The sequence below is a fragment of the Lithobates pipiens genome, unplaced genomic scaffold (assembly GCF_037356315.1).
Source record: "Lithobates pipiens isolate NorthernLeopardFrog02 unplaced genomic scaffold, aLitPip1_a1.2 Scaffold_22, whole genome shotgun sequence".
NCBI lineage: Eukaryota > Metazoa > Chordata > Amphibia > Anura > Ranidae > Lithobates > Lithobates pipiens.
In genome coordinates, this window is record NW_027507784.1 from 196388711 (window position 1) to 196416255 (window position 27545).

The 27545-nt window shown below is 45.6% G+C and overlaps 1 protein-coding gene across 4 annotated transcripts in view; it reads right to left on the reverse strand.

Annotated features, from left to right (window-relative positions):
* The window catches only part of NPRL3 (NPR3 like, GATOR1 complex subunit), a 366504-nt gene that overhangs the window by 78610 nt on the left and 260349 nt on the right, over positions 1-27545 (reverse strand). For all 4 annotated transcript variants that reach the window (XM_077448801.1, XM_077448799.1, XM_077448800.1 and 1 more), the window contains one exon: positions 8658-8764. In XM_077448801.1, coding sequence (XP_077304927.1) covers positions 8658-8764 — 107 coding nt within the window. The remainder of the gene's footprint in view (positions 1-8657; positions 8765-27545) is intronic.

Genomic DNA, 27545 nt, shown 5'->3' on the forward strand with positions numbered 1-27545 from the left:
CATTGACTATGTGGAGAGGCACAGCCTGATCGCTCTCAGTTTGAGCAGATCGATCGGCAACTTGGATTCTTCCGTTAACCCGAGGCCCTGAGCCGACTGAACCCCCATTACTCCACCTCAGCCGAAAAGGCTGGCGTCCTGTGTGATCACTGTCCACTTTAGAAGTAGGAACCACTTTCCGGCCTGAATCAGCAGGGACCTCAGCCACCAGATCAGTGATTCTCTGACACTGCCTCGGCCTTCCTATCCGCGGGATCCTTAAATGCAGGAGTTCCCACTACCGGGATCATGGTTACTTATTTAACCTGGATACTGGAGGTCCACGGCCAGAGGAGCCTTCTTCATTTTCAAAAACATGAGAACTGCAAAATACTCACCATGATGCTCAGCAAATAGCTTGGGGTGTCTAATTTTCAAAATGGGGTCATTTTGGGGGGTTTGTGCTATTTTGGCATTTTATGGCCTTCAAAAACTGTGATAGCAAGTGAGGAGTGACATCAAAAATTTACGCCCTTAGAAATCCTGAAGGCAATGATTGGTTTTCGGGGCCCCGTACGCGGCTAGGCTCACAAAAAGTCCCACACATGTGGTATCCACGTACTCAGAAGAAGCAGCAAAATGTATTAACTATGGCATGTGTGAGCAATTTAGCATTTAGTGATATATATTTTTTTGTCATTATTCAATCACTTGGGACAAAAACATTTAATATTCAATGGGCTCAACATGCATCAGCAATTTCCTTGGGGTGTCTACTTTCAAAATGGGGTCATTGGGGGGGGGGGGGGGTTGTACTGCCCTGCCATTTTAGCACCTCAAGAAATGATGATAGGTAGTCATAAACTAAAAGCTATGTAAATTCCAGAAAATGTACCCTAGTTTGTAGACGCTATAACTTTTGCACAAACCAATAAATATACGCTTATTGACATTTTTTATTACCAAAGATGTGGCTGAGATTTTCGGTCTTTTTTCGTTTATATTGCAAAAAATTAATTGCAGAGGCAAATACCTTCAAAAGAAAGCTCTATTTGTGTGAACAAAAGGACGCAAATTTTGTTTGGGTACAGTACTGCATGACCGCGCAATTACCAATTAAAGCAGCGCAGTGCCAAATTGTAAAAAGTCCTGTGGTCTTTAGGCAGCCAAATGGTCTGGGGCTTAAGTGGTTAAACAGTTTCGCCAACAAAATCCCAAGGGTCTTAAATTTTGGAGGATAGAAAGAGTACTCAAACATTGGAGGGGGGAGGTAATTTTATTCGCCAGGTGAGCAGTACGGAATCCTACTGGATATATGAAACCAATGTATTAATTTCAGGTGGATTGAATGTTGTTTTTGATATTGTTTTATCACAGATTGAGGATTGTAATGTTTGTTATCTGAAGACCGCAAGTGACTTCACGTTTATTTAATATATTTAGTATTGATTTTTCAATATGGTATTTTATTGTCCATAAATATTTTGATAATATTGTTCTATATTTTAATATTTACTTATGTCATTGGGTACATGGTATCCCCTTGTAATGTATTATGACGTTTTTGCACATATATATATATATATATTTTTCGTGCATATTTTATTATGCAGGATGTTTTTCAAGTGCCAGTTTGGCCGCATTCTTACTTTTTTGTTCACAAATCACTTCCGGGATTCGTCTTGGTTTCCCTGCCTTGCGCTGTGTTGCGAGATGCATCGCTGTGTCATGTGACTTGGCTCTGCGTTGTGTGATACAGAGTTTTGTTGCGTGACGGGAGGTGTCATAACCATGGTGATTGTCTATACACTATTTAAAGCAGGTGTTCACGTCACTTCCATTACTGCTGATGAAGTTCCACCCACAGGGACATAACGCGTACGAACAGAGGTCACGTGAAGTCACCCGCGGCCATCGCCTGATTTTGAATACACGTTGTTTTACCAGGCACTTGGTTTGAAGTGCCATTTTTGTAAGTTTTTATTCTGTTTTATTACCATTAAAATTCCCTTTTCTGCGGAGAGCACTATGTATTGTTTTTTACTTGCATGATTCATGCGGCTTTGGAGCAGAGATTTCTGATCTTAATATCGATTTAAGAGGGGACCTTCCTGGATTGGCTTGCTTATACATAATTTTACACCCCGAGTGGGAAAGCATGCTTGACCCTCTATTATCAAAGGGTCCACGCAGTGAGGTGAGCTGCCATTCTTACCATTGGTGGAGGTTCAGTTTTTTCACAAAGTTACTTGCATGATTTTATCTGTAGTTCATAACTGAAGAATCTCACAGATTGTTTCTGTATGTAGATTTATGGACTGTTTAGCGCTGCACTGTCTTTTTTACATTTTTATTTTAGGGATTTGAAAATTGACCCTTGGTGTTCAACAGCTTATACATATTGGGGTCATTTTATTGCGCCGATTTGTTTTCTCTTTACATTCGATCACTCCCCGCCCGCCTCTAAGAGCACAGTGCCCAGTGTTAAGGATTGGGTGTCTGCAGTGCCCAGTAATCTCTCTTCCCTCCCTCTCCAGGGATCAAGTGTGACACTGTGGGTGATATAGGACAAGCATTGTTTTAATTATATTTTGTTCTGTATATATGTTTGTTTATTTATTAATATACCAGGAGGACATTGTTTAGCCCATTTGCACTTCCTGGTAATATTATGTACATTGTGTAATTTATGAATAAAAATGGTATATTATTGTGTCCATTTGCGTCCGGAGTTGATGGTCATTTAAAATCCCACCCACTCAGGGGGAAGCCTTTTTTTGATAAGTGTGAACCCCATGTGATCGGTGCCCGCTGAGGCTGAAGATCCTCTCCACACTGCTGCTTGCCAAATCCCCCCCCCCCCCCCCCCCCCCAGGGCTGAGCATCCCCCATGCTGGGAAGCAGTGGTGGCAGCAACCCCTGGAGATCACCACCTTCGCCTGCCCTTACATGGGGGTAATTTCACCGCCCAGAGCCTCCCCACCCAGTGCCAACTGCACCAGGCCCTGCCAATCACCATCCGCTTCCAGCGGTCCCCCCATCGACATTGAGACTACGCCAAATCTCCCACTGAATAATCCCGACACTGCACCCCCAACCCCTATAAAGAAGACATTGCAAGCCCCACCACATCACTATGAGCAAGTGCGCAGTACAGCGACCATAGACTAAACCTGCTCCAGAGTGGAAGGGTGGAGAGAGCCTCTGCAGCTATGAAAGCCAGGCCACTTGAATACCAAAGTTAAAAACTGGGGCAGTTACCCCTTTCCACCACTGGACATGCAACTGGTTATGTTGTTGTGGCCGGATCCCAGTGGATTAATCTCTTCAGGGGAACCAAGCTGTATGTACCAATCAGGCTCCCTGTAAAACATGTACAAATGCCTTACTCACTGCAGCTAGGGTCTTGTGGCAACCCCCCTACGACCCATTAGGGGATAGAGGCGCAAAAACCAGGGAGCATGAGCCAGTCTTCTCCCCTCTGGTGGGCATACCCTCAATGGGTCTTTAGCGAAAGGGTTACCCCAGATGGGTGCACTGTGGTTCTGGACCTATGTAGCATTCTGCAGCAGCCCCAGTGCATTGCACCATAAGTACTTAGGTGAGCAGCTAACGGAGAATCCAGTGTCAAAAGACACATTACAGGCTGGTCATGATGCTTCTTCCCAGCAGGGTTCTGGTATGGCTTGTGAAACAACAGTGCAAATTTGCTTTTTTTGCTTCTTAATGTTAATCCTGGCATTCTTAACTGGGGTGCTGCTGTCTTTTGCTGTAAATATTTTTCTTTCAGTTTTTCCTTTCTTTTTATTATACAATATTTGAAAATCCTTCAAGGATAAGTTCACCTTTTAAGATAAAATAATACATTTACATATTTTTGCAGAAAAATTTATTATTTTTTCCTGCTGAGGCCTGGGAAGCATTGCACCCATGATCAGTGGATCAGGGGTACAATGTCAGGCTTCTGCAGACAAGCCCTGCAGCTTTGAGTCCATGCCTCTAAAACAGGCTGACTGTTTACAAGCTGCAGAGCTTGTGAAAGAACTATGAGCGCTCATCACAGTCCATTCATAATTACAAGAGGTGAGCCATGGTGGAAGATGGTAGCTGCAGTCTATTCATCCACAGGAAACTGACTGAATGACGCGTCTGTGTGGGCGTAGTCCCGATTGGCTGAGCTGTTTTTTGAATTGTGACCATGGTTACAGGTAGAAGATTATCCCACCCACTTTCACACTGAGGCAGGGATCGGGTTGCAGGCTGCAGGAACTGGAACATGTTACACGTTCCACCATAAATACAGGTGGAACATGTAATGGGTTCCAAAAGGTAAACGTATCCGTTAAGCAGATTCTGCCTCCTATGCAGCCCTGCCTGGTGAGGGTAGTTGTGTGCATGGTCTAAAGCTTATCATTGATGGTACGCAACACTTATGGTTTTTACATTTTTAATAGGGGTGCCCCAAGATTTTTCATACTTTTAAATGGTACAGTGACAAAGAAACGTTGATCCAAGTCATAGTACAGCTACCCTGTTTCCTCTAAAATAAGACCTAGCGTGAGTGTCGGTGATGGCTGCAATATAAGCCCTACCCCCCAAATAAGCCCCACCCTCTTTCCCCCGAAAATAAGCCCTACCCAACTTGGGCTTATTTGGGGGGTAGGGCTTATATTGCAGCCATCGTCGACAATCACGCTAGGTCTTATTTTAGGGGAAACAGGGTAGTAGTGGTTAGAGATATTCAACTGGACTTTAGTAATGTTGAAGATGCTACATAGCTCACCTGCCTGAGCCACTTCTTCAGTTCAGAAAACTACTACTAGCTATACTTCTTCAAATATTTAAAAAAGTCAATTTTAATAAGTTACCTAAGTTTAACATGACTGTAAGCTAGGCCTAGTTGTCACCAGACAAGTACATTTAGTAATACTCTTATTTTTTTTTAGATCTGTCTTGAGTTCAGCTTTAAAGTTCTTTAACCACCTCAATACAGTGCAGTTACACCCCCTTCCTGACCAGACCAATTTTCAGCTTTCAGCGCTCTCACAGTTTGAATGACAATTACTCAGTCATGCAACACTGTACCCATATGAAACTTGCGTCCTTTTTTCCACACAAATAGAGCTTTCTTTAGTGGTATTTAATCACTAGTGAGTTTTTTATTTTTTGTGCTATAAATAAAATAAAACGTAAATTTTGTGAAAAAAATGCCTTTTTCTTTGTTTTTGTCATACATTTTTGCTAATTAGTAATTTTTCTTCATACATTTTGGCCAAAATTTATACTGCTACATATCTTTGGTAAAAATAACCCACATTAGTGTATATTATTTGGTCTTTGTGAAAATTATAGAGTCTACAAACTATGGTGCCAATCGCTGAAAATTGATCACATCTGATCAGGCCTTCAGTACATCAGGTGAGTCATTTCTTGAGACACTAAGGCTGGGTTCACACCGCTGCGGCAGCGAGAACCGGATGTGATTCGCACCGCACTGCAGTGCAAATCACATCCGATCTCTGTGCGTTGCGAGTTCAGCCATACAGATAGTATGGCTGAATTCGCATCGCACCCGCCGCAAACTCGCACGGGACCCTTTTTTTGGTCCGCAGCAGAATCGGATCGCATGGGTGTTCACACCATGCGATCCGATTCCTGTCCGAGTTTGCAGATCGCACTGCGATATGCGGACTGATCTGGGGGTGTCATTAACATTTCACTGACACTCCCAGCAGTCCGCATAGGGCAGTGTGAACTGCCGGCGGGAGGCATGCGATGCCGGAAAACACCACGGATTCGCGGCGTTCCCGCGTCGCTCCGGTGTGAACCCAGCCTAACAAGTCAGGAAAGTACAAATACCCCCCAAATGACCCATTTTTACAAAGTAGACATTCCAAGGTATTAAGTAAGTAGCATGATGAGTTTTTTTAAGTTGTCACTTTTTCCCACAATTCTTTGCAAAATGAAGATTTTTTTTTATTATTTTTTTTTACAAAATTGTCATATTATCAGGTTATTTCTCACACACAGCATATGCATACAACAAATTACACCCCAAAATACATTCTGCTACTCTTCCCGAGTACGGCGATACCACATGTGTGAGACTTTTACACAGCCTGGCCACATACAGAGCACCAACATTGATGTAGTACCTTCAGACGTTCTACGAGCAAAAATTACGCATCTCATTTCTCAACCACCTATTACACTTTTGAAGGCCCTGCAGTACCAGGACAATGGAATTGCCCATAAAATTACCCCATTTTGGAAAGCAAACACCCCAACGTATAATCTGTGAGGCATAATGAGTCTTTTGAATGGTTAATTTTTTTCCAGAAGTTTTTGGAATATGTGGAAAAAAATTAAAACACATTTTTTTTACACAAAATTGTGAATTTATGAGATATTTCTAACACATAGCATGTAAATATGGAAAAATTACACCCCAAAACACATTCTGCTACTCCTCCCGAGTATGGCGATACCACATGTGTAGGACTTTTACACAGCCTGGCCACATAGAGAGGCCGAACATTGAAGTAGTACGTTCAGGCGTTCTAGGAGCATAAATGACACATCTCATTTCATTCCTACCTATCACACTTTTGAAGGTCCTGGACCACCAGGACAGTGAAATTACCCACAAAATGACCCCATTTTGGAAAGTAAACATCCCAACGTATATTCTATGAGACATGGGCTGCAAATAGGTACTGGGGTACTCTGATGGGCTGGATATAGGTACTCTGGTGCTCTGATGGCCTGGTGACAGGTACTCGGGTACTCTGATGGCCTGGTAACAGGTACTCTGATGGCTTGGTGACTGGTATTTGGGTACTCTGAAGGGCAGTGAGAGGTACTCATATGGACTGTGACAGGTACTCGGGTACTCAGATGAACTGTGACAGGTACTCGGGTACTCAGATGGACTGGGACAGCTACTCGGGTACTCTGATGGGCTGTGGCAGCTACTCGGGTACTCTGATGGGCTGTGGCAGCTACTCGGGTACTCTGATGGGCTGTGACAGCTACTCGGGTACTCTGATGGGCTGTGACAGCTACTCGGGTACTTTGATGGGCTGTGACAGGTACTCGGATGGGCTGTGACAGGTACTCGGGTACACTGTTAAACCGTGACAGATACTTGGGTACCATAATGGACTGTGACAGGTACTCGGGTACCCTGATGGACTGTGACGGGTACCCTGATGTGCCGTGACAGGTACTCGGGTACCCTGATGTGCCGTGACAGGTACTCGGGTACCCTGATGTGCCGTGACAGGTACTCGGGTACCCTGATGTGCCGTGACAGGTACTCGGGTACCCTGATGTGCCGTGACAGGTACTCGGGTACCCTGATGTGCCGTGACAGGTACTCGGGTACCCTGATGTGCCGTGACAGGTACTCGGGTACCCTGATGTGCCGTGACAGGTACTCGGGTACCCTGATGTGCCGTGACAGGTACTCGGGTACCCTGATGTGCCGTGACAGGTACTCGGGTACTCTGATGGGCCGTGATAGGTACTCGGGTACTCTGATGGGCCGTGATAGGTACTCGGGTACCCTGATGTGCCGTGACAGGTACTCGGGTACTCTGATGGGCCGTGATAGGTATTCGGATGGGCCGTGACAGGTACTCGGGTACTCAGATGGACTGGGACAGGTACTCGGGTACTCAGATGGACTGGGACAGGTACTCGGGCACTCAGATGGACTGGGACAGGTACTCGGGCACTCAGATGGACTGGGACAGGTACTCGGGCACTCAGATGGACTGGGACAGGTACTCGGGCACTCAGATGGACTGGGACAGGTACTCGGGCACTCAGATGGACTGGGACAGGTACTCGGGCACTCAGATGGACTGGGACAGGTACTCGGGCACTCAGATGGACTGGGACAGGTACTCGGGTACTCTGATTGGCTGTGACAGGTACTCAAATACTCTGATGGACTGTGACAGGTACTCAAATACTCTGATGGACTGTGATTGACAGGTACTATGAGGGGTGGTGACAGGTCCTCTTTATTGGGGGGGGGCGCAATCAGTGTGATTGGTGTACACTATGCGGTAACGAGATGTTACCGCAATCTCCTCCTCACACACGATCGGTGTGTGAGGAGGAGAACAACCCGGTAACATCTCGTTACCGCGGTTTGTTTACATTTTAGTGATCGGCTGTGATCCTTTCACAGCCGATCACGTGAGTAAACAGCCGGCCAATGGCTGTTTACCAGCGTCGGTGACGAGCAGTGTTCCCGGGGACCACGCCGCCACCGACGTGCATGCGCCGTGCACAGCCAGGGTGTGACCATCTGTGATCGGCCGTGACTTCATCACGGCCGATCACGTGGTAAACAGCCATAACCAATGGCTGTTCACCCCCTTCGGTGGCGAGCGGTGTCTCCGTGACACGCCGCCACCGAAGAAACAGGGATGCGCGCGCCCGATCGCGCGCATTCCCTGTTTAAACGGGAGGCCGTCATATGACGGCCTCCCGCCACAATAGGTGTGCCACCTGGCCGTCATTTGACGGCCGGCGGTCAGCATCTAGTTAATGTAGTTTGACTTTTTTTTACTTTAAAATAAATGCTTGTCTTATTTTGATCACAATAAATAGGTAAAAGATTTTGCCAAAGCATAAATTCAAATTAAAAAAATAAATTTACTTACAGACCGACATTCGCATTTGGTGACAACATATAGACATTATTCTCACAAAGTGGATAAATGATGATCGCTTTTCCCCAGTATACCAAGTGTGCAGCAAGTTGGAATACCTAGAGAACATGACACATGATTAGGAAAACACAAGCAATGTATTGGACGGTTTATTACTAGAAATGTAAAATGGTTGTAAACTTTAGACATGAAATATGAACAAAGCATATCCCTCTATAGTGTCTACTTTTTCTTTCAATTAAGAGCACTAAGTGTCATTTCTCTCTGCCACTTCGTTCCTCTGCTATCAGCATGAATCACTCCTGACAGGTTCTCCCGACACCAAGAAAAAATGGCTGTTCCTGTGTGCTGTGTGATGGGGTTGTGTCTCTTCCCTCCAATCCACTCTCAGAATTGTCCTCACTTAGCTCTTCAGAGTGTAGCTGCAGCTCTCCGCCCCCCTTTTATTTGCACTCTCAGACTAGCTGTATAAATTCAGCACTTTAGACAGATGAAGAGAAGAGAAGACAGCAGATAAACAAGTAAAGCTTATGTAGGAGGATTTCTTTGTTTAATTTCTGTATTACCTGAGGCCAGTCACTTCACTGGGTATATGTAACAGTTTACTACCACAATAACAAAGAACATTGTAAGAACTTTTTTTATTCAGAGATAATTTACATGGAGTTGAAAATATTAGAAATGCAGACTATTGTAGCCAGCATCAAGCGGCAGTTGATCTTAACAGCTTGCGGACTGCCCCACGCACATATACTGTGGCAGGGCGGGCACTCTGTGCCAGATCAAGTACCTATTATGTTATCTGACACTTCCAGACCTGGGGCGCCGGCGACCTACTCCAGCTGTACGGGAGACAGACAGAACAGGTCTGCCTATGTAAACAAGGCAGGCTGTCATTCTGTGAGAGGGGAATGTACTAATCCTGTGTTCCTGCTAAGCAGGAACACGGATCTTTACCTTCCTCCAATCAAAGCACCCCCCACAGCACAGCATCACTATTAGTGTCACTGGTCCCCAAAAAAAGTGTTAAAGATGTCCACCGCAATATTGCAGTCCCGCTATAAGTTGCTGATCACCACCATTACTAGTAAAAAAATAAAGAAAGAAAATATCACAAATATCCCATAGTTTGTAGACACTATAACCTTTGTGCAAACCAATGGGGTAGTTTTTTTTTTTTTTTACCAAAAATGTAGAGCGGAATACATATTGGCCTAAATTAATGAAGAAATTGGGTACAGCATTGCACGGTCATGCAACTATCAGTTAAATTAACTGTCATAAGTGTCATAATGCAAAAAATGGCCTGGTCATGAAGAGGGGTAAACCTACCGGAGCTAAAGTGATTGAACATGTCAATTATTTTCCTTTTTTTTGCGCAAATGTTTAATTTATTGTATGGCAAGTAAAAGGTCAATAGCAGACAGGTGCTAAATCTGTATTCATTTAGATTGCTTCTTTTCTTTATTATATTGATCATTGTAGACTAGTGTGCAATACTGCGTTCTCATGCCCATATATTACAAACCGACAAAAATACTGCAGAAAACTTTTACAGTAGATGTAAATCCTAGCAAATAACGCCTCTTACTTGCTACTTTGTGGTCTACTAGATATACATTACATTATTTATTATAATATACAACATTCAGAGCATTTTGTTATAGCTGTTAAATAAGTGCAAAAAATACATAATGATTTTACTAGAAATCTTGTGACCTGATAACTTCCTGCACACTCTGCTTGTAGCAGGGATGAGAACACATAATTCAGAACTGTGTTGTCATGTCAAAGAGGAAGGTAAGACCATAATATATTTGCAACGCATCAACAGTTATTGTTCTGTACTTAACCACTACAATACAGGGCACTTTCGCCCCCTTCCTTCCCAGCCTAATTTTCAGCTTTCATCGCTCTAGCGCTTTCAGTGACAATTGCGCGGTCATGGAACACTGTACCCAAATTTAATTTTTATCATTTTGTTCGCACAAATAGAGCTTTATTTTGGTGTTATTTATTCCCGACTCCGTTTTTTTATTTTTTTGCGATATAAGCGCAAAAAAAGCGGAAATTTGGAAAAAAAAAACAATATTTTCTTTTTTCTATTTTAACCACTTGCCGACCGCCGCACGACGATATACGTCGACAGAATGGCACGGGCAGGCATATGGGCGTATATATACGTCCCTGCCTTCCCGCGGGTGGGGGGCCCGATCGGGCCCCCCCCCCATGCCTGCGGCGGTCGGTATTCGTTCGGGAGCGATCCGGGATGAGGGGGCGGCCATTCATTCATGGCCACCCCCTCGCGATCGCTCCCGACGAATGGAAATGCTCCGTGACATCACTTCCTCTCCTGTAATGTAAACACAGGCAGAGGAAGTGATGTAATCTCTCCTCCGTGTCGGTATTTTTCGTTCCGGCACCGAGGAGAGAGGATCGGTGAGTTGCACCAACACGACACTACACAGTAGAACATGCCAGGCACACTCACACCCCCCCTTCACCCCCCGATCACCCCCCCAATTAGCCCTGCCCCCCCAGTCACAGTGACACCAATTGCATTTTTTTTTGCATTGGTGTCATTTGTGACTGTAATAACTGTTAGGGCAGTTAGGGTTAGCCCCCTTTAGTTCTAATGTACCCCCCTAACCCCCCCAATAAAGGTTTAACCCCGTGATCACCCCCCGTCGCCAGTGTCACTAAGGCTGGGTTCACATTGCAGCGGTTTATGAGAACGGATGTGATTCGCACCGCACTGCAGTGCAAATCACATCCGATCTCTGTGCGATTCGAGTTCAGCCATACAGATAGTATGGCTGAATTCGCGCCGCACCCGCCGCAAATTCGCACGGGACCCTTTTTTTGGTCCGCAGCAGAATCGGATCACATGGGTGTTCACACCATGCGATCCGAGTTTTCAGATCGCACTGCGATATGCAAACTGATCTGGGGGTGTCATTAACATTTCACTGACACTCCCAGCAGTTCGCATAGGGCAGTGTGAACTGCCGCCGGGAGGCATGCGAACCCAGCCTAATAAGCGATCGTTTTTCTGATCGCTGTATTAGTGTCACAGGTGACGCTAGTTAGGCAGGTAGGTATTTAGGTTCGCCGCAGCTTTTTATAGCGCCAGGGACCCCCATATACTACCGCATAAAGCCCCCTGATTGCCCCCTATTTAACCCTTTCACCAGTGATCACCATATAACTGTTACAGGTGACGCTGGTTGGTTAGTTATTTTTTTATAGTTTCAGGGCACCCGCCATTTATTACCTAGTCTCACTAGTGTACCCCTAAATTTAGGGGTGTCTACTTTCCAAAATGGGGTCATTTGGGGGGGGGGGTTTGTGCCATCTTGGCATTTTATGGCCTTCAAAACTGTAACGCCCTTAGAAAGCCTGAAGGCGGTGCTTGGTTTTCGGGGCCCCGTACGCGGCTAGGCTCCCAAAAAGTCCCACATATGTGGTATCCCCGTACTCAGGAGAAGTAGCAGAATTTATTTTGGGGTGTCATTTCACATATGCCCATGGCATGCGTGAGCAATATATCATTTAATGACAACTTTGTGAAAAAAAAAAAAAGTTTGTAATTTTCCCGCAACTTGTGGCAAAATATAAAATATTCCATGGACTCAACATGCCTCTCAGCAAATAGCTTGGGGTGTCTACTTTCTAAAATGGGGTCATTTGTGGGGGTTTTGTGCCATCTTGGCATTTTATGGCCTTCAAAACTGTAATAGGTAGTGAGAAGTGAAATCAAAAATTTACGCCCTTAGAAAGCCTGAAGGCGGTGCTTGGATTTCGGGACCCCGTACGCGGCTAGGCTCCCAAAAAGTCCCACATATGTAGTATCCCCGTACTCAGGAGAAGCAGCAGAATTTATTTTGGGGTGTCATTTCACATATGCCCATAGCATGTGTGAGCAATATATCATTTAGTGACAACTTTGTGTAAAAAAAATATATATATTTTTTTGTCATTATTCAATCGCTTGAGGCAAAAAAATAAAATATTCAATGGGCTCAACATGCCTCTTATCAATTTCCTTAGGGGGTCTACTTTCCAAAATGGGGTCATTTGGGGGGGTTTTGTACTGCCCTGCCATTTTAGCACCTCAAGAAATGAGATAGGCAGTCAAACTAAAAGCTGCGTAAATTCCAGAAAACGTACCTTAGTTTGTAGATGTGATAACTTTTGCGCAAACCAATAAATATACAGTTATTGACTTTTTTTTACCAAAGACATGTGGCTGAATACATTTTGGCCTAAATGTATGACTAAAATTGAGTTTATTGGATTTTTCTAATAACAAAAAGTAGAAAATATCATTTTTTTTTCAAAATTTGCGGTCTTTTTACGTTTATATCGCAAAAAATAAAAATCGCAGAGTCAGTCAAATACCTTTAAAAGAAAGCTCTATTTGTGGGAAAAAAAGGACGCAAATTTTGTTTGGGTACAACATTGCATGACTGCGCAATTACCAGTTAAAGCAACGCAGTGCCAAATTGTAAAAAGACCTCTGGTCATTGACCAGCAAAATGGTCCGGTCTGAAAGTGGTTAAAAGAAATCCCATAAAATCTAATTTTGTCATAAATTTAAGCCAAAATGTATTCTGCTACATGTTTTTGGTAAAAAAAATTCTGTTAAGTGTATAATAATTGGTTTGTGTGATCACGGACATATGTACGCAAATTATCATGTACATATGTGTGCAGGTGATCACGTACATATGTGTGCAGACAATCATTGGGACATGTGATTTTAGTGGGACATATTTTTATTATTAGGAACATGTGTTTTTATTATTTGGGGACATGTATGTTTTGGGGACATGTGTGTTTTGGGGACATATGTGGGGACATTGTGTTTATACTGTGTGGTGTGTTGTGTGTTTACACTAGACTGATGATCAGTGAGTAAAAAGCTGTAAAAAACAGCTCATACTCACTGATCATCAGCCGGCTGCAGCGATCTGCTCTCCTCAGCGATGACTTCTGTGTGAGGAGAGGAGGAGCCGATTGCCTAGCAACCGGCTGTTTGTTTACATCACATGACGGCCGTGATTGGACACGGCCGTCATGTGATCAGGAGGGCCAATCACAGAGCCCTCCTGCCGATCTGAGATGTGCCGTGTCCGGGTGACACGAGCACATCGGGATCGCGCTGCTGCGTGGGCACGCGCGATCCCGCTCCTTCTGAAGGACGTTCCTGAACGTCCTATCAGAAGTAGACGGCTCCCACCCGGCCGTATATGTGCATTGGCCGGGTGGGAAGTGGTTAAAGCATGTTTAAGAATAAAAAATATGAAAATGTACATGTATTCTAGACAAGTGTATTTACTTTTTTTTTTTTTTTTGCTTTCAATCCATCCAATCTAGCCAATCAATGGCCAGGCTGAGCGGTGAAGAGGACATCGGGGGTGAGCACAGCAGGTGAACGGACTCAGGTAAGTAAAACAGGGGTGGGGGGGGGGGGATGGTATCGTCAGATGTTTTTTCACCTTCATGCATAGGAAACATGAACCTTTACAACCCCTTTAAGGTAAAAAGGGATTTTTGTACTCACCGTAAAATCCTTTTCTCTGAAGTTCATTGACGGACACGGCTCCTTCAATTCTTGACATTAGGGTTATCACACCACCTTCAGGAGAGGACTAGGCAGAACATGTAACACATGTAAAAACAGCAAGACTGCACAGCACCTCCCAGAGGGCGGTCCCTCTGGCTATAACCCCTCACCCTGCTTCCTGCAGCTCAGTTTGTCAAAAAGTACAAACATAAATAGGAGGGGTGGGTGCTGTGTACTTCAATGAACTTGAGAAAAGGATTTTACAGTGAGTACAAAAATCCCATTTTCTCTTTCATTTATTGACGGACAAAGGTCCTTTAATTCTTGACCTTAGGGACGTCCAAGCAGTGTCAAAAAATAGGGGTGGAAACAGCAAAACAGAACTTCACTCACAACAATAGAAACACCTCAACAGAGGAGTTGTCGTCTGAAACGGCAACCTTACACAGCCGCCTGAAAAACATTCCGGCTGAAGCAAGCATCTGAAGATGTGCTTACGTCAACTTTGTAGAATTTAGTGAAAGTGTGAACGGAAGACCAAGTTTCAACTGCCCTGGTGGAATGAGCCGTGACAGGAAAAGGGGGCACCCGCCCTTTAAGGCATAGGCCTGAACACGATCTGTCTAATCCATCTAGAAATGGTGGATGATGAGATCGCCAGACCTTTTTTCGGACCAGCCACTGAGACAGAGTCTGACTTCCGGAAGGTGGATTGTTGCACAAAAAAGAAACTATCTTGTATTCAGATGAAACCAGTTCGCAGACCCATTGGTCTAACAGTAGGGAGGTCCACCAAGCTGCAGACTCCCAAAGGCAACCTCCCACCCGAGAGTTGGGCGGGGGCAAACCTTCATGCTGTAATATTTTTGCTCACAGACTTGTTTGGCTTGTGAAACCAGGGATGCTTTCGTCCTTCAGCAGGCGCCTTGTCGGACTGGGGATGCTTACCTGCCGACCCGGACAGGCGAAAAAGCCATTTCTGAGCGGAAAAAGAGGACCCTTGCCTACGGCATAGCTCCTTACCCTTCCTGGACTGTGGGAGTAACGTGCTCTTCCCACTGGTAACATTTTTAATAATGTCATCCAGCGAAGCTCCAAATAGTCTCTCACCTTGGAAGGGCAAATCCGCCAGTGTTTTTTTAGATGCCTGGTCCCCAGATCAGCATTTCAGCCAAATCAGGCGCCGGAGCACCACTGCTGATACTGATGCTCTAGAGAGTAGGGGGACCCTATCCAGAGCCGCATCAGACTTTAAGGCCATGTACCAACTGATCTGCCTGTTCAACGCAGACCGGGACAGACTGTTGCGTCTCTAATTCATGGTGCAACAACTTTGCCCATTCAGTAAGCGCCTGCAACACCAAGGCCGCGGACAGCACAGGTCATAACGCTGACCCCACTACCAGGCCATTGCCTCGGCCCTCTTGTTGGCAGGGTCCTTGAAGGCAGGAGTCCCGTCTACCGGAATTGTGTTTTTTATTTAACCTGGGTACCGGGGTGGTCAACGACCGGAGGAGATGCCCATTTTTTCAGGAGGCTATGCACCACCATTCTTCTTGGGACTGAAAAGGCCCGCTGCGGGCTTTCCCATTCCTTGTAGATGAACTTATCAAAATAAGTCAAATACGGAAACACCTTAGGCGTGCGGGCCAGTTTGCGGGACCCAAAAGGGATCGCCACCTCAGCAGAAGTTCCTGCTACATCCTATATCTTCAGGGTATCCCGCACCGCAGTAATAAGTGCTCCTACTAGCGCTTTTTCCTGCGCTATCCTGGACACAGAGCCATTCTCATTGCCTGAATGGTCCCGGTCCGCATCCTCTGACAAGTCAGAACAGGGACCGGCAGTCACCGCTGGGCCCGAGTCTGAATCAGAGCTCTCCCCAGAAGACGGGGGGCAGGGGGCGGTTTTCACCCCCCTTGCGCCTGCATGTCGTTTCCACCCTGGCAACAAAGGTCTCCAGGACCGCCAACAAAGCGTCCATAGGCACCGCATTTTTAGCAGGTGAGCCGATTGCAATACTAGGGATAAGAACAAAAAAATGCAGCGCTGCTGAAACATAACCTCTATCTAGTAACTGTAGGGGAAATGGTTCAATCAAAAAATTTATATAATATCAATCACGTGCACTGTGCAACATCATAAAGTGAATCAACACAAATTCTCTATATGAACAGCTCAAAAGGCTACTTCAAATATCATAAAGTCTCTGTGAACGTGCTCAATATAAATATCCTCTGTGATAAGACAGCAGTTAATGGGTGCAGTTCATCTTCAAAGAGGGTATGCAACTTCAAGTGATGGATCTCAAATAGCAATGTGTATTAAATACTCTTACCCTCAACTGTGGACCCACACACACACATATGGTGGTGAATCTAATAGGCATGTGAGACGATCCTCTCGGGTGGATCCTCAAACCGATTGTCCAGGTGAGATGGTAGGGCTTCAAATCTCATGTGAAGAGGAGGACATCATAGCTTCTCATATACTGGATATCCCGCTTCCAAAATACCGTATCAGTGCCAAAACAGTTAATCGCACCCAAATGGTGTATGGGGAAAAAAAAAACAAGAAAAAAAGACCTCTATATAGAGCAGGTCACTCCGAATACAAAGTGGATTAAAAAATCTAACAGCATACAAATGGAATAAAATAAAAAACGGTCTTGTGCACAGATCAGTACATCACTAAATCAAAAAAGCGTAGTAATACAGCCAGCAGGCTTTGTACCCGACATGTTTCGTATACTACTACTTCTACTGGGGCATGATATCACAATACCAGGGATGTCTGGGTAAGAAGCGCCAGCTTCTGATGCCATGCTGACCCTCACTCGCCTGCCACAACTTAGGGACTTAAGGCAAGGTACACAAATCCTACCCTCATAGCTGCTCGCAGATTGAGGGCCCCCCCCCGCGGCACTCGGAACCACCCTGACCGAGTGCTGCCGCTGACCGCTTTGCCTTGTGTCAGTCACTAAGTTCCCAGAGTGAAAACCGTGTTCTAAGGTACACAGACACCAGCACTAGAGGTAAACCGCACTGAGGCTACAAGAAAATGGCTGCCGACCGTCCTAGCAGAAAAAAAATCACCAAGAAAATAGGCGCCAAACCTTCTAGAAAATGGCTGACGGCACATACACTGCATAAGACTACAGGAACATGGCTGCGGCTTCAGCAAAATAGCCACGGCTTCAGCAAAATGGCCACGGCCTCTCGTGTATAATAGCCCAAGCACCTCATAGTGAAGAAAAAAGGGCAGTAAAGAAAAAACCGACCCCAACAGCCAGCACAGCTCCCCGCCAAAGCCCGGAGCCCCCCCGGAGGACCCCCAGCCAGGTACATACACCGCGCACCTCATGCCCAGTTACACAGCGGCCCCAGCAGGAGGAGGAGGGAATGAGATTTAGGGAGAGAGGAAAGGGAGAGTGAGAGACCCCCTAGTCGACCTCCCAGGGAATGCCCAGCTGCTCTATCCTGCCGAGGAAGGGAGAGCCATACTTACCTCTCCCGTCGGGATTACTGGACGCATTCTACCACGGACTCATCACCTGAGCAGTACAGGGTGGCTGCTGGCAATGGCACACTGACACGGACAGCAGTAGCCCGGTCATATGTGTGCCTCGGAGCATATAGCTCACCGGCCACCCCTGGAGCAGAAGGGGCATGTCGTGGCCGACCCAGCGCGTAGTTAGGGACAGCTCACGATCGATGGCCAGGCTGGGGAGACTACAAGGATCTATATTATCCAGCCTGTCACCCAGCCCGACTGTTGATTGTAGATCACAGGATCAAAATTGTAGAAAAAATTCCCAGGACCAATGGTCCCCTCAGGGAGCCTGGTCCTTCTACACTAGGCAGAAAAAAAGTGAGCTGCAGTCCTGCTGTTTTTACATGTTCTGCCTAGTCCTCTCCTGAGGGTGGCAGGATAACCCTAAGGTCAAGAACTAAAGGTGCTGTGTCCGTCAGTGAACAAAAGAGAAAAAAATGTTTAGGCCTTGTAACCACTTTAAAATAAAAAATAAAAAAAATAAATGTAATTATATATCATTTATTTTCTTCATTTAACTATGTGATGGCATTGGGCAGGTAACAGGTCCTTCTCATTAAAATGAGATATCATGGGTATATTAGACCCCCTCAATGTTTCCCTTGTCCTCCACTGCAGCAAATCAAGAACAGATGGTGCTTGCTTAGCTGTATCCACGGCTCTAGTAGCAGGGGAAGGACAGCTGTTTACCCAAAGTGATGTAATGCATGTTGTTTTCTAGGTTTAATTGGTCACAGGGGCTGGGAAATGGATGTTCCCTGATCAACTCCTACTCTCAAAGCTCTGGCAGTTTATCATAGTCTTGGACTACCCGGCTGAAAAAATGAGTCTGGAGACAACTGCGTGCACCAATGGCAGGGAAGAAGTACCTTCAGAGCCCAGTAAAAGTCATCAGGCAGCTCGAGAGCTGCCCTGGATAATTTTTAGTGAAAGGCCATTCTTGGCGCTAAAAATCTATATAGTGCGCTTGCTTTAACCCAATCATGACCATAGCCTAAACAAACCTTAACACCCAAGCCCAATTTTGCACATGTCGGTATAACTGTACAGATCATCACAAATACTTAACCACTTCTCGCCCTTAGGACGTACATGTACATCCTATGTACACTCCTGAACTCTGTATGGAACAATAGTTACATACCATGACAGGTGGAGCGGTAAACTTTGGATACACTGACCGATTCCATGTCACTTTACAGAGGGATAGGGACCATAAACTACAATTAAGTAACCCCAAAATGGCAGGGGAAGGCAATTTAATGAAAGTTGGGAATGATGAAGGAATACAATTTACGCCGGTACTTTGAGACCAAACATGGAGCGAAATATGCTAAACTTAGCCACCAAGAAAAGCATCAAAAAGTCCAAGAATTAAAAGACAGCCTACATTCTTAATGGAACATTTAAAAAAAAAAAATTACAGCAGCAAAGCCAGCTTTCTTGTGGCTGAAGAAATTGTCGATCTTCAAAGTGCTTTTCAGAGTGTGCACTTGTAAAGCAGTGTATGCTGAAGGTATGTGAACAAATGTGTCCTGAGCTGACAGGCTTTTAACAACGTCAGCTTGTCAAACACTATAACAGACCAAGTCAGGGACCTAGCGTGTAATCTTACAACCCAACTGGCTGAAGAAACATGCAGCTATCTAGTGTTTTCATTGACGAAAGCACTAACAATACTGTTACAAATATTGTTACAATATTTTTGTAAGAGGTGTAAAGGAGGACTTGTCTGTCAGCGAAGAGCTCTTGGATATGGTCGCTATGCATGGGACAACAACTGGGAGGGACATTTTTAATGCGGTGGAGGAATCCATAAATAAAATTAAACTACCTTGACAAAAGTTGGTGGGGCTTACTACTGATGGCATACCTGCAATGTATGGAGAGAGAATCGGCTAAGTTTGAATGTTAAACCAGAAAATCAAAAAAAAGGAACTGCCACACATTGCTAATAGATTACCATTGCATTATCTACTAAGAAGCTTTGTATGGCAAGGTTCTGGTACTGGACAACATAATATTCCCAATCACTAAAACAGTGAACTTTCTTTGTGCATGGGGCCTTAATCGTCAGTTCCAACAATTTTTGAAGGAGGTGGGCATGGAACATACAGATGTGCCATGCTATACAGAAGTAAGGTGGCTGAGGAGGAGCACTGTTTTTTGGAAGAAATTATTCTTTTTATGCAAAGTAAAGGGAAGTTCTTGCCTGAATCATCAGATCCAAACAGAGTGTGATTTTGCAATGTTGAATGACATAACAGAGCATCTCGTCCAACTGAATCAGAGGCTGCAAACAAGTCATAACATCAATGCATGATGCAATCACAGATTTCCAGGAAGTCACAGCTTGAAGAAGACAGTCTTGCCCACTTTCCTATCTGTTAGAGCATCTCACCCTCATTCCCAGGTGCTTTTTTATGTGCTTGATTGGCTACCAAATTAAATCGGTTGATTAATTTGATGCTTCTCTGACTTTAAAGAGCAACACTTAACTTTTACCAACTTTGCCAATCCCTCCAACCTGTTGGTGCACCACATCACATTCAGATGGAGTTAATAGAACTTCAGTGCAACAGTAGCCTGAGAGCAAAGTTCCACAATGCTGCAGTTCTGTCAATGTTTGGGAGCACCATGTTTTCAGTCATGAATTTGAACAAGACCAAGCTCAGATGACGCATCACTGATTATAACCTCCATGTTGTTTTACGGATTGCTACAGAACAAGACAAAGCCAGACATGACGGGCTGACCTCAGCAAAACAGTGTCAGTCCTCCAGCCAGAAAAGTTAAAGTTAACTCTAGGATTACAATGCCAATCTAATGAAGACTCTGAAATATTATGGAGACTGATCAAACTTAAAAAATAAATCTTTTTAAAACAGAGTTCTTAAATATAAATAAACTGGAAAAACAGTGTTTACAGCAAGCATTTCAATTCATATGGAAGACAGAACTAAAATATCTAGGAATAAGATTAACATCATCCCCAGGGAAATTATACCAGTTATGTACAAATTTCAAATGTTGACTATACCCCTACCTCAGACATACTTTAACCACTTGCCTACTGGCCACTTAAACCCCCTCCTGCCCAGACCAATTTTCAGCTTTTGGTGCTCTCACACTTTGAATGACAATTACTCAGTCATGCAATACTGTACCCAAATTAATTTTTGGTCATTGTTCTCCCACAAATAGAGCTTTCTTTTGGTGGTATTTGATCACCTCTGGGCTTTTTATTTTTTGCGCTATAAATGAAAAAAAGACTGAAAATTTTGAAAAAAAAAACCCCACATTTTTCTTTGTTTCTGGGATAAAATTTTGCAAATTATAAATTTTTCTTCATACATTTTGGCCACAATTTATACTGCTACTTATCTTTGGTAAAAATAACCAAAATTAGTGGATATTATTTGGTCTTTGTGAAAGTTAGAGAGTCTACAAGCTGTGGTGCGAATCATTAAAAATTTATCACATCTGATGTACTGGTGGCCTCATCTCATTTCTTGTGACCCGAACAAGCAGGGAAAGTACAAATAGCCCCCAAATGATCCCTTTTTTGAAAGTAGACATTCCAAGGTATTTAGTAAGATGCATGGTGAGCTTTTTGATGTTCTCATTTTTTCCCACAATTCTTTGAAAAATGAACATTTAGGGGCGTGGCTTGGCACGCAACGGAGATGGCGGCCTGAACGAGGAGCTCCGTGTAGCCTGAAGCCCTAAGCACCTCTCTGCCAAGCCCCCTGCGAGGATGAACAAGCAGTTTCGCGGCTCACAGCACTCACGATCCCGCCGATCCACCGCGGTGTCCGCGAGCAGGAATATCTCCGACATATTCCAGAAACAGGCGATGGCACAGCGGGCCCCGGAGAGAGGCAAGATGGCGCCGGTCCACACAGACGGTGACCTCAGTGAGGACTCCCAGTCCGCCGCAGAGGATAACGGTAGGAGATTGGCACGACCCGACCATCCCCTCACATATGCAGACATGTCAGGCTTTGCTGCTGACATCAAGGCATCATTTTCGGCGGCCATCACAGATTTGAAAACCAACCTGCTTGTGCTCACTGAAAAGATGGCTACCGCTGAAACTGCAGGGAAGCTCAGAGACAAAGCTATACTCCGGTTGGACAGTGTCACCTCCACACATGCTCAGCACTTTGAGTTAAACAGGCACATGGAGGATCTCGACAACAGGGGGAGGAGGAACAATATAAGAGTCAGGGGAGTCCCGGAGTCAGTGACCGCCGAGCAGATAATGCCAGCTCTCCAGAGGGTCTTCAATAGTGTCTTGGAGAGACCGGAGGATTCCGCCATTGACTTTGTTCGGGCCCACAGAGCTCTCCGAGCTAGAGGCCCTGATACCTTGCCTCCGCGTGACATAATATGCTGCCTACAGAACTTCTCCCTGAAGGAAGAAATTATGTTTAAGGCACGTAGAAATGACCTGATCGTGTTTAACGGCGAGAACATAAAGCTTTTCCAAGATCTCTCACAAATAACGCTTAAGAATCGCAGAGCCCTGCGCCCTTTATTGGAGATCCTACGGGCAAGGGACCTCCATTATACATGGCGCTTCCCCTTTGCCCTCCTGGTGTCACACGATGGCAAGCAATACACGCTCCGCACACCGAATGATCTCCCAGAATTTTGCAACGCCCTGCACCTAGAACCTGAGGAATTACCGAAATGGTACCAGGAGTATGCACTTCCGCCCAGGGAGAGGAGTCCACCCCATTCCCCCGTGTCGACACCCGATAAGCGCCACACCAAAAAGCAACGCCAGGCCTGGCAGGAGAGTCCTGGCGTAGGCACACCACGCGGAAGAGCACACTCCTCGCGGCCCCAGCCTGAAGACTAGAGACTGTCTTGTTGGATCCCTGTGTACGCGTTCCTGGTTTCTGTGGTCCGCCCTCACCACATATTTCCTGGGCAAACAATTTCTATTATTTCTGCAATATCAGTGTTCTTGTGGATGTTCTATGGCATACCTAGACCCCAGCAACTTACGCCCCTCAACGGATTGAATTGTGGTGCTGACTCACTATTCGGCCCCCCGGGTTTGTCAGTCTCATACCCTGGCCCCCCTAGACCAAGCTTTCATACCGCCCAGCAATATGGACTCGGATCGCGGAATTGGGCCTCTGCCTGTTGGACTTTGGATGGGCCTGGGTCACTGACATGGTCTGCCTCGGGGCGCTGTTAGGTCTGAGGCGGTTTATTGCACTAATACCACTAGACTCTGGAAACGTCTCTATGGCTTAAATCGCTACGGGGCTTGAGTTGGCTTGGGATGGGGTGAGGGGTATTTCAAAGGGTGCCCAAACGGGGGGCGCTGACCGGGGGGGGGGTGTGTGGTGGTGGAGGGGTAGTTTTGCCCATTCGCCCTGCCCGCACCCCTGCCGGTGGCGCTCTCTGGTGACTATCTTTTATGTTCCACAATTCTGGTTCTCAGTTATTATACCCAGATCTGGTTTAGACGTTCACCCGTTTAATAGTTCCGTTTATACGTCTCCTTTCGTGGCAGAGAGGATTTTGTAGCTAGTTGTGTACGCTACAAGGGCTAGGGCTTGGCTCCCTCGTGTTTATTTTTTTTATTATTGTTATTTCCCTTTGTTGGAGTGCCTTTTGCGTTCTGACATATGCAATATTTTGTTTGTGTCAGTGCGTAAGAGGTTGCGACCGCCACTCCGATTGGGTGCCTCCCTCGTCCTCACAAACAATTAGGGGTCTGGGGGGGTGCTTTTGTTCCCACCCAGGCTCCGGATTTTTGACCTACTTGGATGACTTAGTAGTCCAGGTGGGCCGTTACCATTACCTCCCCCTCTACTTCTGACTCTCTTTTGCCTTTTTCTTCCTTTATTTTCTTTCTTGTACCTTGTTCACCTCTCTTGGCCTCCTTTACGGTGGAATCGGTGGGAGTGTGTTAATCTACAAGTTTGTTTTCTTTGCCCTCCACAGGTTGGGATTTTGGACACAACCCGCCATCTCTCTCTGACCTAGACCGATGGCTTACTCAGCACTGGGTACAGCGCCCACGCTGGTGTCCCACAATGTAAAAGGGCTGAACATCCCAGAGAAGCGCTCAGCCCTATTGAGGGAGCTGAAAAAAGGTAAGCCGAAGATTGTCTTCCTGCAGGAGACTCATTTTAGAACAAACCAGATCCCTGGGCTCACCGACTCCTACTTCATAGAAGCACACCACTCCACTAATGACTTCTCTAAATCGAAAGGAGTTTCTATCCTCCTAAGTAAGGGAGCCAACTTTGAGCTCTCTGACAAAATAGTGGACCCGGACGGGAGATTTATCTTCCTTAAAGGGACCTTGGCGGGGACGCCTACCACATTGGCGAACGTATATTTCCCCAATACCTCCCATCTAGCCTTCTGCAGAAGGATGATGAGGAAACTCTAGAGTTTTGGGTCGGGATGCATAATCCTAGGAGGGGACTTTAATATCCCGCTTGACCCCTTCCTGGACACTTCCTCCGGGAAAACTTTTGGCCCTTCCGGACTTTGAAAACAATAAAAACCCTTCTCCACACTTTAGACTTGGTTGACACATGGCGTTACCTACACCCAGCGGACAAAGACTTTTCCTTTTACTCGATCCCTCATGACAGATATTCGCGGATCGACTACCTGTTTGTCTCCCAAAGGGATCTGCACACAGTACTAGAGGCTCATATAGGAATCCAATCAATTTCTGACCATGCCCCGGTGTCGCTCAGCCTTGATTTGGGGTCTAACACCAAAACGACCCCAATGTGGAGATTGAACTCCTCACTCCTGACAGACCATTCACTGCTCCCAAAAATTGATGTGGCCATAAAAGAATTCTTTGAGTACAATGTAACTCCTGGTATTGACCCTCTATTAATCTGGGAAGCCCATAAATGTACTATTAGGGGGGTGCTGATGGCACTGGGGGCTCAGCGGAAGAGGGAAAGGGAGAAGGAAATCTGACAACTGACCCACACAATCCGTCGTTTAGAAACCCTCCACAAACAGTCTCTGTCCGACCGATCAGCTACAGCACTGTTAGAGGCTCGGATGACCCTTAAACAGCTCTTTGACTCAAAAACCAAGCGTCTTTTATTCCTACGAAAAAAGGTATATTATGAGCAGGGGGACAAAGCGGGACACATGCTCGCTAGAGCCCTGAGGGACCTTACAAATAACACCAACATACCGGGTGTCCGTAACAATGAAGGCCATGTAGACAAGACGACTGACAAAATAGCCCAACACTTTCACGACTTTTATACCAAACTTTACAATCTCCCGCCACAGCATAAACCCCCAGACATAAGGAGCGATAGACTGCAAGCGATACGGGACTACCTGCGAGACTCAGGACTCCCTACACTTACACAAGAGGACTCTAATGCTCTTGACGTCCCCATAAGCCAAGCAGAAATTAGATTTGCTATCAAGGAACTTAAAACGAGCAAAAGCCCGGGCCCGGACGGATACTCAGCCATATACTACAAGACATTTCAGTACATCCTGACCCCACACCTCCATGCCGCTTTGAACTCCTTAACGGGGGGAGGGAGGGTCCCCCCTGATTTCTGTCCGCATTCATTGCAGTTATTCCAAAACCGGACAAAGACCCAGTAAATTGCACTAGTTATAGGCCAATCTCGCTGTTAAATTTAGATATCAAAATACTAGCAAAGATTGTAGCTACGAGATTGTTACCTTTTCTCCCTAAACTGATTGGCCCAAGTCAGGCGGGTTTTATGCCTGGAAAAGAGGCCAGAGATAATGTCACTAAGGCCTTGGACCTGATACATGCTGCCCACGAGCGAAAAATCGAGGGCCTTCTCCTGTCAACAGACGCGGAGAAGGCCTTCGATAGAGTAGCCTGGGATTACATGTTTGAGACTTGCAGACATGTGGGATTGGGGCCTGGCATGTTAAATTTGATAGCGTCCCTGTACCAAAACCCCTCGGCCAGACTTAAGATAAACGGCACGTTGTCTAGCAGGGTAAGCATAAAGAATGGCACTAGACAGGGCTGTCCCCTGTCCCCCTTACTATTCATCATTACGCTTGAACCCTTCATCAGAAGGATCATGGCCAACAATTCAGTGAGGGGTTTTGAGGTCGAGGGGAGAGAGTTCAAGGTGGCCGGTTACGCCGACGATCTCCTGTTTTTTGTAACCGAACCACACATAATGGTACCATCCCTTTTAAAGGAGTTTACGACATACGGTTATATCTCTAACCTTAAAATAAACTACTCCAAGTCAGAAGCGATGAACATATCATTGCCGGCTCCGAAACTGAAGCATATAATGGAAAATGGTTCTTTTAGATGGGTCAAGCATGCCGTCAAATATCTGGGGGTTTGGTTGACCCCCAAGGTAGACTCTATTTTCACCCATAACTTTGTGCCCCTCCTCCGGTCCATCGAGAAGGACCTGCAACACTGGCATGCCAGGCACTTCTCATGGTTTGGTAGGGCTGCAATTTGTAAAATGAATGTCCTGCCTAAGGTCCTATATCTAATTCGCGCCTTACCTGTCAAAATTCCCCAAAGTTTCTTTAGGTCCATACAGGCTATACTGCTGAAATTTTTATGGGCACATAAAACGCCTCGTATTAAGTTCGCCCTATTAATGAGGCCCAAAAATCTGGGAGGGTTAGGGGTGCCAAATTTCAGGAATTATCATGCCTCCCACATCGCACGCATTATCGATTGGCACTGCCATGCTGATACGAAGGAGTGGGTGGTGTTGGAAAGGGAATCAGTACCAATACCTCTACTTTTTTCCCCCTGGATATCGAAATCCATGTACCCTTCGCAACTAAAAAAACACCCCTTGATAGGGACAATGCTGGACATTTTCCATTTGTTATCTAAACGGGACAGGCTCACCACACCCATGGGTCCTCTCACGCCCCTACAAAATAATCCAGATTTTACCCCAGGACTGGGGAACCTATTGCTACGACCCAGTAACAAACAACTCCCTCTCCTTGCACTTCATTGCTTCGATAGGGGGGTCATGAAGGACTTCTCTGACTTGAAAGCTGATAATGACATACCCAACCTGCCCCTGTGGACATACTTTCAAATACGTTCATTCGTTAATCGACAGCCTAGCAAACACCTCTTTACCAGAGATCTCACGGAGTTGGAGTCGGTGTGCCTTAAAGGGGACAGGGTGCTAAAAACTACCTCTACAGCCTATGAGTGGTTACAACACCTACAAGCAGTGACGAGCGATCGGTTCAGAGAGAGATGGTCGGAGGACCTGAACATAGACATCACTAATGTCCAATGGGAAAGGGCTTGCTCACTGGCCCATAAGTGCTCCATCAGTACAAGAATGCAAGAGACAGCTTACAAGGTACTCACCCGCTGGTATGCTACACCCGCCAAAATTCACAAATGGTATCCTTTGTCGAGCGACCAATGTTGGCGCTGTCACAAGGATAAGGGTACTATGTTACATATTTGGTGGACGTGTGAAAAAATAAGACCATACTGGAATGACGTGATTAGGTCGGTGCGTCGAATCACGGAGACCAGGCTTACATTAGATGCAGCATGTTGTCTGCTTCATATTTCCAACTTCACTTTGAAGAAGTACAAAAACTCCTTATCTAGGCATTTGGTTAATGCGGCTCGGTCGCTTATACCTCTGCATTGGAAGACCACTCGCACTCCCTCCTTGAAAGAATGGTTGCTCAAGATTTCCTCCATTTGTGAAATGGAGGACACCAGGGCACAATCGGAG